At 45.4% G+C, this 17,705-nt stretch overlaps 1 protein-coding gene across 2 annotated transcripts in view; it reads left to right on the top strand.

Moving 5' to 3' along the window:
* Positions 1 to 17,393, top strand: part of LOC144094325 (uncharacterized) — a 241,601-nt gene extending 224,208 nt beyond the window's left edge. For both annotated transcript variants that reach the window (XM_077628268.1, XM_077628266.1), the window contains 2 exons: positions 786 to 11,092; positions 14,681 to 17,393. In XM_077628268.1, coding sequence (XP_077484394.1) covers positions 786 to 838 — 53 coding nt within the window. In that variant the 3' untranslated portion in view covers positions 839 to 11,092; positions 14,681 to 17,393. The remainder of the gene's footprint in view (positions 1 to 785; positions 11,093 to 14,680) is intronic.
* Positions 17,394 to 17,705: the final 312 nt, after the last annotated feature.

Genomic DNA, 17,705 nt, shown 5'->3' with positions numbered 1-17,705 from the left:
TCAGCGCAAGTGTGTGTTTGTGTCCTCCTTGTTTTTCCTTGTCTACTAGCGCTGCGATTCCATGATGTTCGATCACTACCTACTCGCCCAGCAACATACCCTCCTTAACTTTAATTGTTCTGCATGTGGCACCTCTATGAAAAATACGATTAACTTGCACCTTTAGCCCCCCGTCAAAAATTTTCACGGTTATGTTTATTTCACAAAATTTTCACAACTGTCCCAATCTACGCGATGAAATCGCATCTTCTCTGTCTTTCATCTCTCCATGGCTAGATCACGTTCACGAAGTCGGCATAACGTCATGCCAAACAAAAACTTGTTCACAGTCGTTCATTGCCCGTACATCAACAGATTGGAACCACCGTCCGGGATCGACAGCATGCATTCAAGACAACCTGCTCTTCCGTAACAGTTTTGCTAGCATTGTATACTAAGGCTCTTAACAAATGTACTTATTATTCTTCATTATCTTTGTTTACCTTAGTTGCCTTTGTTTGTTCTCTTATCTTGCACTTACAACTTATGCTTACTTCTTTTACTCAAATGTATAACCAGGAACATGACGCTTGTATGTTAAATTTTCGCTTTTGTTCTCTTTGTATAAATTTGTAACCACTCCCCTCGGAAATGCCTTTGCCCTGAGAGGCAAAAACACTCTTTAAAGCGTTCATATCTGAAGTGTGTGAGCAGTAACCTTGCCCGTTTTCTTGTGCGAATATACTGCTTCATTGTGGTACGAGTGAGTGTGTCCTTGACGCACCCTGTGGTTTCTGTCTGTGCAGGGCAGTCCCTTGCACGGCTGCAGACTGGACCGTGGACCATTGCCCTCTCCTAGGCTGGGTGGGCTACCAGCCGAGTGGGCATCCATGCTAAGGGGGAAGGGCTCGCTCAATCCGTTTAGCTTTGGCTGAGAAGCACATTGTCGCAGCGAGTGAGACGCCTTGCTAGCCGACTGCACCGAGGCTTATTTACAGCTATCAACAGACTACCTGCCATGTGGGTGTGCAGCGCCATCTGTTGGGATTGCCCCAAGTCAGTGACGCTTTCCTTCCAGCAATAGCAGGAAACTTCTCATGAGGTTTCAAGTCCCGGATGCAGATATAATTTTTCAATAAAAATGCACTCCTTCGGCAAAGTGTGAGGTTAGTCGGTGAACCGATGGACTCGCGACAGGAGTTGAGTGCTGCGCATCGAGGCGTCACTGCGCGCCAAGTACTGGTCACAAGCACCTCAAAACCGATTCTTTAGACAATGTGCCAGAAATGCGGTTGCTCCGATCATGGAAGCTGTTTCGCGACACATGGTACAAGCAAACCGGTGAGGTGTTTTTCTGTCGAATCTCCATCAAGAAGCACTATCACATAAAGTGCCTGTACTAAGTCAGTGCCGGGGTGCACTAGACAGAAAAATAAAAAAAGGTAATCACGACACTGGCATAGTGTTAAGTCCGGTTTATCGCAACTTTATTAAAAACTTGGACACGGCCCCAGCCGCACCAAAAACAAAGTGAAAAGTGACAAGCATGTACACAGTACTGGTGTTCGTCCTGCACGCCCACGTGTCACCACACGGACTTGAAGCGCACAGGACACCACCCCTTAGTTCAAACTCGGCAGTCAGTCAGCCAGTGCCAGCTCAAAGTCTTGCAGACGGGATGGGGCCCTCTGAGCTCGCTGTGAGCGGCATAGGTTATAGGTTTAGTGGTTCAGTGTGCCCATCTTGCTTCCCTGATGACTCTGGCTGAGGTGTAGCCGTCGGCATGGTTTGTGGCGTCTGCATCATCTGAGGCTGGCTCAATGGCTGGCTGCTCGCCCAATGAGCCGTCCCCAAATGGCTCACTGCTCACTTGTTCTGGTGGTGTGCCTTGCATGGGATAAAGTTTTCCCGGCGGCTGTTCCTTTGTGGGGTCAACCTCTGGCTGCAGTTTGGTGGCCACTGGTTCCCTGCTTGTGCAAGGCATCACAGCCCGGCGACATAGCTGATCAATGTGACGGTGCAACACTCGGCCATCTGGAAGAGTAACTTCATAGGGGATTGGGCCTGTGGCTCGCGATATAACAGCGGAGACCCATGGGAAACCCTGGCCATAGTTGAATGCGAACACAGGGCCTTCAGGCTGAAAATGTGGCATCCCATGAAACACAAGAAAGGCTATGCAACGTGTAACAAAAACTATACGGCAATGTCTAGAAGAAATCCATCTTCAGGTTTCTGTAGACAATGAGACAAATAGAGGTGCTATATATGCCTGTTAATGTTCTGCCAAAAATGATCTAGAAAACTTCGCAAGAACTCATTAAGAACATAGACATCTTTATTTTTGGAAATGGCTGCTTATGTGAAGCCTATAGACTTAAGGTCAGTATGCTATATATTCAGAACCCTCTAATATCAACCAGTGAGATTTCATTAGGTTTGGTGCTCGTGCTTTTTTTATAGCTGCAGATTTTGTTTGCTCAGATATGTGCAGTATAGCTCGAACTGCAAACGGCAGACAGGCGCCCTTTGCAGCATAAATACACATGCAAATGGGGCAAGAAAACCCACTTAATCTATCTCTGCCGTATTTTCATCAGTTTCTGCCAGCGGTGTGCGTGGAGCTTGAAACCAGCAGTCATAGAAATTATCTCGCACTCTACTACATATGGTACGTCCGACGCGCACTCTATGTTCCTGTTATTACTCTTATTGTATATTGACTTCGAAAAAGGATGCTATTTGCAACGTTCATTGCTGCCCTAATGGCCATGCACAATTATCCTATGTTAATTGGCGCTGAGTCACGTACATGACTAGCTCAGTCGTCACTAATCACCAAATATACATAAACATTCATATGATTGGACTTAGGTTCACTGTGGCGTTAGTTCACATTTACCGACTGTTTATGTCAAGTACTTGGACATACATGCAAAGGTACATTCGGAACAAATTGCTGTTAATAAACCTTGCTAAAACGTGCGCGAGTAAACTTCTCGTTAGAGAAATGTTTAAAACGTTGCGTGGAAGATGTATATTTGGAGTTCTTAAAACGTTTTGTGAATAAACCTCTTTTGTCAGTATGTTTTTAAATGTTTGTGAATAAACCTCTTTTGTCAGCATGTTTTTAAAACATTTGTGGATAAATCTCTATTGCTGAGATGTTTTTTAATGTTTCAATCTAGAGTTAGATATTGCTAGATTGTTGGAGTTTGAAGACGTTTTATAGAAGTTATGTGTTTCGTGGGATGGGCAATGATCCCTTCTGCTGAGAGGTCTTGTCTGGGGCCCTGTCTGGATGCAGTCGGTCCATGGTTAACAGCCGGCGGGCCATCAGCAGTTCAGCTGGTGATCGTCCTGTGCCAGTGTGCGGGGTCACATGTTGCAACATCAAGTCTGCTAGCCTCCACATCCAATTCCGCTGAATGATGCGGGACACTGCCTCCTTGGTTGTTCGCACCATCCTTTCTGCCTGGCCGTTAGTGGCCAGATGAAACGGTGTGGAGGTCACCTGGTGAATCAGGTTGGCATTGAGGAATCTCCGGAACTCAGCCGAAGTAAACTAAGTGCCATTGTCAGACTGGCTGGGAGGCCATGAGTGGCGAACAGCTTCCGCAAAACGTTGATCACTGTGAGCAATGTCATCGACGACACTGGAATGACCTCCAGCCACTTTGAATACGAGTCCACTACTGTCAAGAATGTCTGCCCCTGGAATGGCCGCCGCAAAATCAATATGTAGGCGAGATCATGGTGTTTGGGTTTTCTCCTGTGGATGGACTGGTGCTCTGGGCATCTTTGGCCATGTCTCCGGTCACTGAGAGCATTGTCTCACCCAGTCCTCAATAGCCACATCAATTTCCGGCCACCATACATAACTGCACGCAAGTGCCTTTATCTGAACAATACCTGGATGTCCGGCATGCAAGGCTTCAAGGATCCTCGAGAATCGCCACACGGTCATCCCACAGCAAGCAGCCTTTGTGGGCTGACAGTTCATGTTGCCTGGATACAAATGGTGTAAACTCCGAACTCGTGCTGTGCCTTGGTGGCCACCCCTTCCATGCCCAGTTCAGTACACGGGATACAGTACGGTCCTTGGTAGAGTGCGTGGCAATGCCAGCTGAGTGGAGTGGAGGTTCCGGAATCATGTCCAAGAGCATAACGATCTCTACTGGAAAAGGGTCATCGGGGGGCTAGTGTGCTAGGGGGATTCTGCTCAGACCTGCGTGGCCCACCTGCTTACCCAGGCTGGTGGCAGAGAGAATACTGATACCCATTCGAAAAAATGGACCAGCACAGCATCCGTGGTGATAACATTTGTAGAGTCTGACGGTCTGGAGTGAACAGCCCAAAAAGTGGCTTGTGGTCCGTGTGCATCTGGATCGGGCGACCAAATATGTAGTCATGGAACTTATTACACCTGCAACCGCTACAAGTGCCTCCTTATCAATCTAAGCATAATTCCGCTCAGTTGTAGACAGCGTCCTTGAATAGAAGGTGATTGGCGCTACTCTGCCATTAGGCATTTTGTGCCGCAGCACAGCTCCTATTCCATATGGAGAGGCGTCACAAGCCAGGATCAGTGGTTTCCTCTCATCGAAATGCGTTAAATACTGGTTGGATGATAGCAGTTGCTTTACGTTATCAAATGCCCTCTACTATGTACGATCCCAGACCCATGGTGCATTCTTGTTCAACAGTTGATGCAGCGGTTGTGCAATAGTTGCCTTATGAGGCAGAAACGCATGGTAAAAGTTAGAGCCCCAGGAAGGCCTGTAGCTCAGTGTTGTTTGCAGGACAAGGTGCATTCATAATCACTTTAGTCTTTTCAGGAGTTGGATGAATGCCCTTGGCGTCTACTCAAAATCCTAAAAACTCTACTTGAGCCACACAGAGTTGGCATTTCTCTTTCTGCACCTTGAGCCCCACATCTTGGAACCATCTTAGAACTTTCTGTAGGTGACTGAGCAGCTCTTCATTAAAGACAAATACTTTAATTTTACACTTCCTAGTTTGATCAGAACTGACCCCAAGAAATTTCGGAACACTGTTAACCCTAAAAGCGCTAGTACGGTTCCTGTTCTTTTGGATGTAAACGGCAGCCCCCTACCTATAGAACAATGTGCAGAGCAATTCAATAGCCACTTTTCACAAGTTTTTACGGACGAATTGCCCATTTACAATCCTCTCCTGCTTCCTGAGGCCCATATCCAGATTCCCTTTTCACCCATTCACATATCTGCGCTTGGCGTGGCTCGTGCAATTGAACGCCTACCTCACCACACTAGCCCAGGACCCGATGGTATCAACGCGAAACTGTTAAAGATAACCTGCCAGCACACAGCTTTCCTGCTATCTCTCATTTTCCAGCAGTCACTCGATACGACATGTGTGCCAGAAGATTGGAGGTCCGCTTATGTAATCCCGGTATTTAAATCTGGAGACAGGTCCGTTCCTAATAATTACAGGCCGATTTCACTAACCTCGATATGTTGCAAGGTACTCGAACACATAATATACACTAACATTATGACTCATCTTAACCAGAACAACTTGCTTCATAACAACCAGCATGGCTTCCGCAAACATTTATCGTGTCACACAGTTATTTGAGTTAATAACGGACCTTCATCAAGCAATCGACTCTTCCCTCTACATTGACTCCATCTTCATTGACTTCTCTAAAGCCTTTGATCGCGTGCCTCATAACCGCCTGATGATAAAAATACGAAACCTGCAGCTGGACCAACATACCACGCAGTGGATTAACGCATTTCTAACAAATCGCTTTCAGTCAGTTAAGTTAGGGAGCTTCTCATCAAGACGTACAGGTGTTGATTCAGGAGTTCCCCAGGGTACGGTGCTGGGTCCACTGCTTTTCTTAATATATATTAATGACATCACGTCGAACATAACATCCACAATACGATTATTTGCAGATGACTGTGTGATTTACCGAGCAATATCGAGCCCTTGCGACATCGTTGCTCTCCAGACTGATCTTGACGAGCTAACTCATTGGTGCGACAGGTGGCAAATGGTAATTAACGCAGATAAAACTAAACATATTAAGTTTACTTCCACTGCTAGCCCGAGTCCTAATGCCTACACAGTTAATAATACTATCATTGAAACTGCAGCGTCGGTAAAATACCTCGGTGTAAATTTTAACTCTAATTTATCCCGGAACACTCATATTGAACTGATCACTGCCAAAGCCTTAAAAAAACTTGGTCTTCTTAAACGCCGACTACACCTAGGCAACCAGGACACAAAACTGAATGCATTCAACATGCTAATCAGGCCTGCGATCGAATACGCGTCAGTGATCTGGAACCCTCATCATACCTATCTTATTAACATGTTGGAATCCATACAAAATAAGGCTGCTCGATTCATCCTTTCCCGTTACTCTAGATACCAAAGTGTAACAGCACTGAAAACATCGCTCCATCTCCCGCCTCTGGTCATGCGCAGAAAATTCAGCCGCTTATCTTTTTTCCACACTCTTTACCACAGCAACACACCATTTGCAAGTTCACATCTTCTCCCGGCACCGCACACATCGGCTCGTGTAGACCATATCAAGAAGACTAAACCCATTTTCGCTCGGACAGAACGATACAAGTACTCACCTTTGGTCCTGGCTATTGAAGAGTGGAATTCGCTTCCGTCTAGCATTGCGAATATCACTGGAACATCGTCATTTCAAACAGCTCTTTGGTCATACTTAGAAAATTCCAATGTAGAATGATGTGCGTTTCTAGTTTTGTGCGTTTTGTTTGCTTCAGTGTGTGCGTGTCGGCCCAAACGTTCCTCGAAATGTTAGATGCCATCCGTGTAACTTCTGAAGGTGTAATTTTTGTTATTTTGATTTGTGGGATTTGTTACATGTGCATTTTTCCAAGCATCTGTTCATAGCCACTTTTTCCTATTATCTTGTACCCTACTTCTTAACTTGTTTATTTCTGTGTTCAGCCGTTTATGTTTTGTGTTGTATATTTAAGTTTTCCTTGATGAATCCCCCCCTATGTAATGCCCGCATTGGGCCTTTAGGGTATTGAAATAAATAAATAAATAAATAAATTAATGACTTCATCAAAGTAAGCAATGACCCGTGGTACTCCCCGAAGGAGATTTTCCATGAGATACTGGAAAATTCCGGGTGCGATGCTGACCCCAAATTGAAGTCTGTGGACACAGAAAGCTTTCCGATGAGTTACAGTGGTCTGAGCCTCTACCGCTTCTTCGGTCACTGGCAGCCGATGATAAGCCTGGGCAAAATCCAGCTTTGCAAAGACTGTTCCACCAGAGAGGGATGCCAAGATGCTGACCACAGGCACTGGATATGCATGTTGCTGCAAAGCTTTGTTTATTATGCACGTGTAGTCTGCCCAAATATGGACGTCCCCATTAGCCTTTATGTTGGTGAAGATAGGGGTCTCCCATTTAGCATGGTGAACGGGCTCCAGGACCCCTTGGTGTATGAGCTTACCCGGTTTTCCTTCGATTTTTGGATGAAGTGCAAAAGGCACTCTTTGTGCCTTCAATCGGATTGGTACAACATTGGGATTAAGTGCAAACTGCACAGGTGGTCCAGTGTGACACCTCACTGCCACATAAAACACTGAACTGAATTCCTGGAATACGTCAGCAATTGGGTTGCAAGGGTGGTTGATACGCCACACTCCTGTGATGTTGATACCAAGTGCTGGAAATAAGTCCAGCCCAAAGAGGCTTGGGCGCTCGCCCTTGACAATGACAAATAGACCATCAAAGTCTGAAATTCACTCTGAACACGCCATATCTGAGCACAGCTAATCGATTGGCCTGATAATCCATCATGATATTAACTGGTGCCAGAGTGGGTAAACGAGCGTTTGGGAAAATTCGCCTGGCTGTGGCATCAGAGACTAGTGAAAATGTTGACCCCGAATCCTCCTCCATTCGGCATGGCTTGACCACATGTATCTTCCTCCGGGCACATCGTGGATAGCAGTTGCAGCTCGGACATGACAGTTCGTGCGGGTCCACTGCGGGGCGTCCTGCTGTCGGTTTCGGAATTCTGACGTTAGTCCCGCGGCCTTCGCGACCGGCAGATTCTCAATATGTGGCCAGTTTTTCCGCAGCCCCTGCACTGGGCATCGCGGGAATGGCATAGACGGCGTTCGTGGGGGCCACCGCAGCCAGCACGTACAGGAGACTGTTCCTTCCGGGACTGCCCGCAACTCTTGCTCGCTGTCGACACCCGTGCTCGATGCGCGGCGTATAGTTACGCTTGGTTGGCCGCTGTGGCTGGTTTCCTCGTCGGCAGCGGTTGCCTCCTCAACAGGGGGGGGGGGTCACTTCTTTCTCAGCCAACAGTTGTCGCTTCTCCCTGTCGTTTCGCAACCCAAAACGGTCGCGAAGCGCGCTGTCAAGGGCGCTGAAATTGCAATGTTGCGCCGTGGTTCGAAGAGCGGCAAGGTATGCAGCTGCCGGATGGAACTCAAGTTGTTCCGGTGCTCCCCAGGCAGGGCGAGTCTTGCTTCGAACGGCGTATCCTCGAGCCGGGCCGGCGCCACGAGCAATTTCGCCAACTGGAACAGAGCGGCATCGCTAAGGAGCATAGGCCATTTCTTTCTGTGGTATTCTGTGCCTCCAAGAAAAATCCGAACCGCTGTGCACAATCTTGCCAGTCATCAAGGCGGGCGTTCAAGTTGAACAAGAATCCCATCCTCGTCGCCAGTGTTAAGGTGGGTTCATCTCGACTTTATTGAAAGCACGGCCCCAGCCACGCCAAACGTAAAGTGAAAAATGAACTCTGCAAAGGTGTCAGTCCTGCGCGCCCATGCGCCACCACACGGACTTGATGCGCAACTGGCACAGGCGGAAATCCATGACGCAACAATGCATGCGGTGCAAACATGGGTGCAAAAGTGAGACTGCAGTGCACCCTAGCGAGCAGCGGGCTTCGATCTTGAAACGATGTTCCACCCACCGGCACAACAGCGGATCACTGCGCTCAGCTTGCTCGATGTCGCTGTACCTAATGTGCTCCGCACTTCGGAAAAAGTGCTTTGGAACTAGCCACCACTTTACATGAAATGTTTACACGATAGCTTCACATGGAAATGAACGATTTTGTTATGCCTTCGTCAGCGAAGCGAGTGAAAAAGCCGTAAGCCACCGTGCACCAAAGACCACGGTTTGCAAGCGCGGAGTCCGAGCTGCCAGTAAAACCGTTGCAAGGTGTCGTTAACCGCATTGCACCTTAGCGCGCATGTCTGCACATTAATTCCAATTCCACAGGAAATGTCAGCGCTGAAAGTGCGAACTGCCTTCGACAGCCGTTTTTGGTGAAACCTAATAAGATATATGGGCGTATGTGGATGCGCCAAACAAATCGGCCGGTTACTAGTTTTGAGGAAGAAGGCGCCTTAGAGAAAGTATACATATCCAACTATGCGATTAGCATTATTAATTACGTAAGAAGTGCGTATGGACCAAGTGAGGTTGGTAGTAATATGGATACCAAGATATTTGTAACACAAAACAGGATAAAGAGGGATCTCCACTGAGTACCGCCAATGCAGGGGGCCTGCGGCCTTGTCAAGCTGGCTTCTGGCAGCTTTTCCTGCAGGCCTCCTACATCATCTACAGTGATGTAAATTAAGTTCTGTTCTATTCTATTCCGTTATTAATGTAGTAAGAAGTTTGCTGGTCAGAAGTTCTTGACACTTGCAGGAATTTACGTTTTTTCATGTTTTTCTTTTAGGCCAGCTGCGTATGCGGTGCTGCCCTGCTGCCAGTCGGTCCTTCGAGACCGTGCAAGTAGTCTTTTGTAGGCAGATCTACTGATAACAGCTCTTGGGGTGGAAATGTGTCGAAGCAGTGTGGCATCATACCCCAGATGCGGTAGTCAGCACACTTGAAGATCCCGGAGCGATACAGCACCTACTGTAATAACAGGAGTAGACTTTTCTTTTAGGCCAGCTGCGTATGCGGTGCTGCCCTGCTGCCAGTGGGTCCTTCGAGACCGTGCACGCTGGCTTTTGTAGGCAGATCTACTGATGACGGCTCTTGGAGTGGAGATGCGTGGAAGCAGTGTGGTATCATAACACGATGCGGTAGTCAGCACACTTGAAGATCCCGGAGGGATACAGCACCTACTGTAATAACAGTAAATTTTCTCTTAAGCCAGCTGCGTATGCGATGCTGTCCTGCTGCCAGCGGTTCGTTCGAGACCGTGCATGCTGGCTTTTATAGGCAGATCCACGGAACAGATCTTGGGGTGGAGGTGCGCCGAAGCAGTGCGGTCTCATAACCCCGATGCCGTAGTCAGCACACCTGAAGATCCCGGAGCGATACGGCTCCTACTGTAATAACAGGAGATGATTTTCTTTTAGGCCAGCTGCGTATGCCGTGCTGCCCTGCTGCCAGTGGGTTTTTCGTGACCGTGCACGCTGGCTTTTGTAGGCAGATCTACTGATGACGGCTCTTGGAGTGGTGATGCGTCGAAGCAGTGCGGTCTCATAACTCCGATGTAATAACAGCACTCTTGAAGATCGCGGAGCGATTTGGCTCCTATGTAATAACAGGATATCTTTTAGGCCAGCTGATCATGTGGTGTTGCCAGCGTGTCCTTACTTTAATAACAGGAATACATGTTCTTTTAGGCCAGCTGTTCATGCGGTGCTGTCTTGCTGCCAGTGTGTCATTCGAGACCGTGCACGTGGCTTTTGTAGTAGTAGTAGTAGTAGTAGTAGTAGAAAACATTTATTTCAAAAAGGTAGTTTAGAGAGGCAGCAGCGGTGACACAGGAAACATCGTTCTAAGCCGCACTCCTGTTTTTCACAGGCACGACAACTTGGCAGGTCCATCGTCTCTTCAATTGACCGTGGTCATCCCCAGAGGCTGTAATCACACGCTGTGATTCAACTGCTGCGCAGAAGATCTGCTCCGAAGCAACACTTCGTCGAGCTTCAAGGCACCGCAAGGACCGACTGACGTCACACGTGCCAAGGCTGACAGCTACATAAGCCGAGGAAGAAGTGACCTGCTTTCACTCTGGCAGCAGCGGTGACACAGGAAACATCGTTCTAAGCCGCACTCCTGTTTTTCACAGGTTGGTGTCTTTCCGTGTACTCTAAGTAGTTTTTTGTCATTCCTTCGTGTCCCTGCTGCTGCCAAAAGTGTGTATTTTGCTCTGAATGATGAGTGATGATGACTGCTTAACGTGTGTAGCATGCAATGTAGAGGTCGACAGTGAACATTACCTAAAATGTAATGAGTGTGAATACGTCTACCACTTAGGAAAGTGTTGCGGCGCCTCAGAAACGCAATATATTGCAATGAGGGAAGTGACACGAAAGACATGGCGATGTCAGACATGTCGTGTTAGCAAATCAAGAGGTAATGCGAAAGGAAAGCACAAGGCTGACGCAGCTGAGAGCAGTGTTGCGCAGCAGAATGAGGACAGGCCTGACATCAGCTATGTCTTATACGACATTCAAGAGAAGCTCAGCGCTCTCATGTCTTTGAAAGACACTGTTGAAAACATTGAAGCATCTGTACAGCTAATGTCGGATAAATATGACAATATTGTTGCTGACACCGCGCGTCATGACAATGAGATAAAGGACATCAAGAACAGAGTCCAGGTGCTAGAAGCAAAGACAGACATTGCATTGCCGTCCGTACAGGAGCAACTGAATGATTTGAAATGGCGGAACCGCAAGCTCAACCTAGAAATGCACGGTATCAAGGAAACAGAAAATGAGGACCTGCTAGCAAAAGTAAATGATGTAGCGCAGTCACTGGAACTCGCACCCCTCCCGAAAGCAGATATTGTAACAGTTCATCGACTGCCGCCTAAGCCAGATAAGATGCCCGGTGTCATCGTACGGTTTGCTGCACAAGACACGCGGGACGAATGGCTTCAGAAAAGGCATGCGCTAAAGACATCTAGAACTTCAGTTTACATTCAAGAAAACTTGACTAAGCATTGCAGGGCTCTTCTTTGGGACGCGAAACAATGGGCGAAAAGCCGCAACTTCCAGTATGCATGGCACAGGAATGCAAAGATCTTTGTCAGGCAGAAAGATGGCGAGAATGCGTGGCGCATCAAGACAGTAGGTGACCTGGCAATGATAGAACTGTAGTTTCCATGGTTGTTGTTCGGTTAAGCGGATTCTTTTTTTCTTGAATGTCAGGTGAATGTTACATAGATCCAGATAATATATACAACTTTCTTGGTGCAGGTTTCCAAACTTCGTTTAAGGTATTTCACGTGAACACGCAGTCGGCAAGAAATAAAAGTACTTTACTAGACACATTTTTCAGTTAGTCAAGAATTCAATATCAGGTTATAATGTTCTCTGAAACTTGGTACACATGTGATATGGACGCCTACAGACTTCCTGGTTACAATACATGCAACTTGAATAGAACATAGTCATGGAGGGGGTGTATCCTTATTATTACATGACACCATAAAGTATGAGCTGCTGCCATCTTTAACACTTTGCACTAGAGATATAGAAGTACTATCAGTACTATGCGACAAAACCATACTGGTAACAATATACAGGCTGCTAGAAGAAAATTATTCACCTTTTTTTGCGTTTCTCGAACGTCTTTTTACATATGTTAATGAGAATAGACTTCATGTTGTCTGTGGCGGTGATTTTAATCTTAACATTCTTTCAAATTCATCAGCTGTGAAAGAGCTCAGTCTTCTACTTAAGACACATTACATAAAAAATACCATTAAACTACCCACAAGAGTTACATGCAGTTCTGCAACGCTAATTGATTTATTTCTAACTAATTACGAATTCAACCAAACTGTGTCAGGAGTTATGGCTTACGGCTTCAGTGATCATCTTCCAATTTTTATATGTGTTAAGTTAGGTAGAAAATGAATAAACACCGCGCAATCTGTTTTGTATCAGAAAATTTTGCCTTCAAGTTTGATAAGGTTTCGTCACGATCTACAGAACGTCAATTGGTCGTATGTGATAAATGCTGTAAACGCAGGTGATGCATTTGATTTGTTCCGTGACAAATTAAGTACACTTTATAATCAATACTTTCCTGTTATAGAATATCGTACCTCTAACAGAATTCGAAAACCTTGGATAACGACTCAATTGTTAACCAAAATTACCTTGAAGAATCAACTGTTTAGCAAATTCTTAGCCACCCTTGAAGTCAGCGACTTGCGCGAGTTCAAAAATACCGCAACAATCTTAATAAAGCACTAAAGGTTGCTAAAGTGAGTTACCTTGAAAATTCATTTCAAAGTACCGCCAGTGACGTTAAAGTTACGTGGAACAAACTAAACAGTCTCTTAAATCGGTCAGCATCTTCAAGTTCTGTAGACGATCTTGTCATAAATGGTCGAACAATATCCGGTTCTGACTTAGCGAATGTATTCATTGAATACTTTACTAATTTGCCGACACCGACGTTGACCGGTGCTGCAAGTTCTTTTATAAAACTTAACCACACAAACAGTATGTATCTCCATCCAGTAACTGAGAACGAAGTAATAACCGCGTTTATGTCCCTCAAAAACAGTTGCAGCTGTGATGCGTATAACATGCAAATCAAGTAGTAGAATGGAAAGTTGGGCGAGTTGGTATGCGTTCATTTTGGGTGGAAAAAACAGCGCGAAAGGGACGGAAGACAAAGAAGAAGGAAACCACACGGACGAGCGCTGACTCACAACTATTTTTTATTCAGAAAAAAAAAACAGACATTTATATTTAAAAAGTCACATGACCTGACGTCACTCGCGCACATGCCCAGAAATACAACAGTCTAAGACTATATCATGAGTCAAGATTAAAACCTTACAACGCGATTTCAGAACTCTGTGATTAACCGAAAAAACACGAGACAGCCAGAAAAAAACAAAGGTACTAAAAAAACAAAGGTAATAAAAAAACAAAACACAAATCACGTGTTGTCAAGAAAAGCGACCTCTTTATCGACCATCAATAAGGAAGGCTGACTGGTGCATTCATCCCGTCTTTTCCGAATGTGATATGCCTCAATGAGCTCCCTTGTCGTCTTATCTCTATGGCGAATAAAATATGTGTGCGCGCGACTAGAGGTCTGCATACTTTCTTATTTTCAATCTAGTCGCGCGCACACGTAATTTATTCCGCCACAGAGATAAGACGACAAGGGAGCTCATTGAGGCATATCACATTCGGAAAAGACGGGATGAATGCACCAGTCAGCCTTCCTTATTGATGGTCGATAAAGAGGTCGCTTTTCTTGACAACACGTGATTTGTGTTTTGTTTTTTTAGTACCTTTGTTTTTTTCTGGCTGTCTCGTGTTTTTTCGGTTAATCACAGAGTTCTGAAATCGCGTTGTAAGGTTTTAATCTTGACTCATGATATAGTCTTAGACTGTTGTATTTCTGGGCATGTGCGCGAGTGACGTCAGGTCATGTGACTTTTTAAATATAAATGTCTGTTTTTTTTCTGAATAAAAAATAGTTGTGAGTCAGCGCTCGTCCGTGTGGTTTCCTTCTTCTTTGTCTTCCGTCCCTTTCGCGCTGTTTTTTCCACACAAAATGAACGCATACCAACTCGCCCAACTTTCCATTCTACTACAGTGTATTTCTAGTGCACAGGGCTCTTTTACGTGTTTCAACTTAGACCTGTCTTCCCCAGCGTACATCGCCACGTTGTATGCAGTATGTGTATGCAGAGCCAGAGTAGCTGCGTGGCATTTCAAGCCCGGCCTTTGCCCCACGGATCTGCCGCTCATGTGCGGAGTTCTACAGCCGTCACCAGGGCATTCAAGACGTATTTGTCGCATTCTTCGTTCAGAGCTTTGGCGACAGGCACGGTATCTGAAGGAGTGCTTATGGGTGGCATGCGGGCGGTACGGAACAGAACATCAGCAAACCAAGGTCTACAGGGAGTGGTTTGCAACCTCACTGCAGACGACGGAGTTCCTGTGGGCTTCCGCCCTTCCTCACCTTCCAAGGAAAGAAAGGACTGCAAAGCAAGCTGGAAGAGTGCAGCTTCTGGGCGAAGCACATCTTCCACCGCAACACCGTAAGACCCTTGAACACGGACCGAAGTACTCCCAGGAGCCAATCCTATCACCGGTGGAGAGGCTAGCCATTTCCAGAAGTATCTCCAGAAAAGTCAAGGATGAACTTCGGCCAAGGTTCCTGGAGGAGAGCGTCAACGCCTTGGGTGTGTCACCGGGCAGACCGAAACGGAGTAAGGACTTGCGTGGCCTTGTAGATTATTTCCACACTGCCGATTTAAGACGTGTTATCAGATAAGGAAGGGCATTTTGTTGTGATTCCGGAAGGGATGTTCAATGAAAAGGCTTTGGCGGCTGTCAAAAAGTGTTTTAAACGGGTCAACGTAGATCATGTGGTTGTGAAAGAGCGGGTGATCTCATTGTTGAATGAGTTTAATTTGAAAGCATTAGCCACCTCGGTTCAGAAATCACAGGGAACGGAATTGGACTTATTTTTTTCGGCAAAAACCCACAAGATCGATGTCCCATTTAGGGCTATAGTTTCCGAAGGCGGCACTTGGCAGTATTTAATCTCTAGTTACCTACAGGAACACATTTCAGAATTGACAGTTGACGATCCTTTTGCTGTGAAAAATGCCGATGTTCTTGTCAAGTTCCTAAGGCAAGAAAATCCGGGAAGGTGTACCGGTTTCAGCATAGACATACAAGACCTGTATTATTCTCTTCCGCATAAAGGCATGTTAAAAGCGGTACGCAAGTGCAAAAATGAAGAAAATGACGAAGCTAGGTTTGTGAGTCGGTGCGGCATTTCGGTGTCTGCTTTTCTTGAGATTTTTGCTTTCTATTTGCAATCAACATACGTGGGATGGCGAGGAGATGTATATGTTCAAAGAAAGGGCATATGCATAGGTTCGAAGGTTGCTCCAGCCCTAAGCAGCATTTATCTTTCCCAGGTAGACAAGGAAATAAAAAACAAAATTGGGGGTCTTGCAATGCATATTTCAAGATTTGTTGATGATTTTTTAGTTTTAGTAGACAGGGACAGTTTCAATACAAGAGTGAATGACATTCTAAAGGTTTTTCAAGAATGTGGTAAAGGACTGTCCTTCACTTTCGAGTTGCCGTCAGAAAATGCACTGCAGTTTTTAAGTTTGAAGTTGTTTTTTAGGGAAGAGCACACCTGCTGGATGCATTCACCCCGATCCCAAAAACCGGTGTTAAGTTTTACCTCGGGGCACTCAAAGCTAGTAAAGAATGGAATTGCAATGACTACCTTACGTTCAAGCCTCACAAATTCATGCCATCACTGCATAGCCGACAGTCTGATGTTACAAGTAAGTAGATTAGAAGCCGCAGGGTTTCCACAGGGGGTGATTTCAGCAACTTGCGAGAAGCTGGTGAGGGTAGTGCGAAAAGATTTCTTGAATACAAAATTGGACAGAACAGGAAAAAAATTTGCTGTTATTCCGTATATGCACCAAACGGCTCATAATCTAAAAAAGGTGGCGGGCAGATTTGACGTGAATGTGGTGTTTTCTGCGCCACACAAGTTGGGGGGGCTTTGTCGCATGGTAGGGAACCGCCATGACAATATATCAAGAATTAGCCCATTTCGTTGTTTGGTTTCCCATAGATCAAGGTGTGTAGAGTGCGCATGTTCAGTTGTGTATGAACTTCCTCTTTCATGTAAAAAAGTATATATAGGACAGACCGGCCGATGTATAAATATTCGACTTAGGGAGCATCTTCGTTCACTATCAGATTCAAACTATTCGCATCTAAGAGAGCACTGCGAAGCATGCAAGATTGAAAATAAGAAAGTATGCAGCCCTCTAGTCGCGCGCACACGTATTTTATTCCGCCATAGAGATAAGACGACAAGGGAGCTCATTGAGGCATATCACATTCGGAAAAGACGGGATGAATGCACCAGTCAGCCTTCCTTATTGATGGTCGATAAAGAGGTCGCTTTTCTTGACAACACGTGATTTGTTTTGTTTTTTTAGTACCTTTGTTTTTTCTGGCTGTCTCGTGTTTTTTCGGTTAATCACAGAGTTCTGAAATCGCATTGTAAGGTTTTAATCTTGACTCATGATATAGTCTTAGACTGTTGTATTTCTGGGCATGTGCGCGAGTGACGTCAGGTCATGTGACTTTTTAAATATAAATGTCTGTTTTTTTTTCTGAATAAAAAATAGTTGTGAGTCAGCGCTCGTCCGTGTGGTTTCCTTCTTCTTTGTCTTCCGTCCCTTTCGCGCTGTTTTTTCCACCCAAAATGAATGCAAATCAAGCCTATCAAATTTGTACTAGACATCATAGCCCCCATTCTTACTGATATATTTAATATGTGCTTCAGAGATGGTGTCTTTCCTGCATCGCTGCAGTTAGCGAAAGTAACTGTCATCCATAAAAAAGGTGAAAAAAATAATCTCAATAACTACCGTCCTATTTCTATCTTGCCAGTCTTCTCGAAAGGACTTGAAAAATTAATTCACAAACGGCTTACATCATACTGTGAAAAGATAAATATACTAAGCGACGATCAGTACGGTTTTCGCAAGTACCGATCAACTCAGTTAGCTCTTCTTAAGCAGAAAGATTATATAATTAAAAATCTGGAGGCTAAGAAATTTGTACTAAGCATATTCATTGATTTCACTAAAGCATTTGACTACATGAATCGCAATCTTCTTACTGACAAATTACAATATTATGGTATAT

This window comes from Amblyomma americanum, chromosome 6, assembly GCF_052857255.1.
Source record: "Amblyomma americanum isolate KBUSLIRL-KWMA chromosome 6, ASM5285725v1, whole genome shotgun sequence".
Classification (NCBI taxonomy): Eukaryota; Metazoa; Arthropoda; class Arachnida; order Ixodida; family Ixodidae; genus Amblyomma; species Amblyomma americanum.
This window is presented reverse-complemented; position numbering and strand designations above follow the sequence as displayed.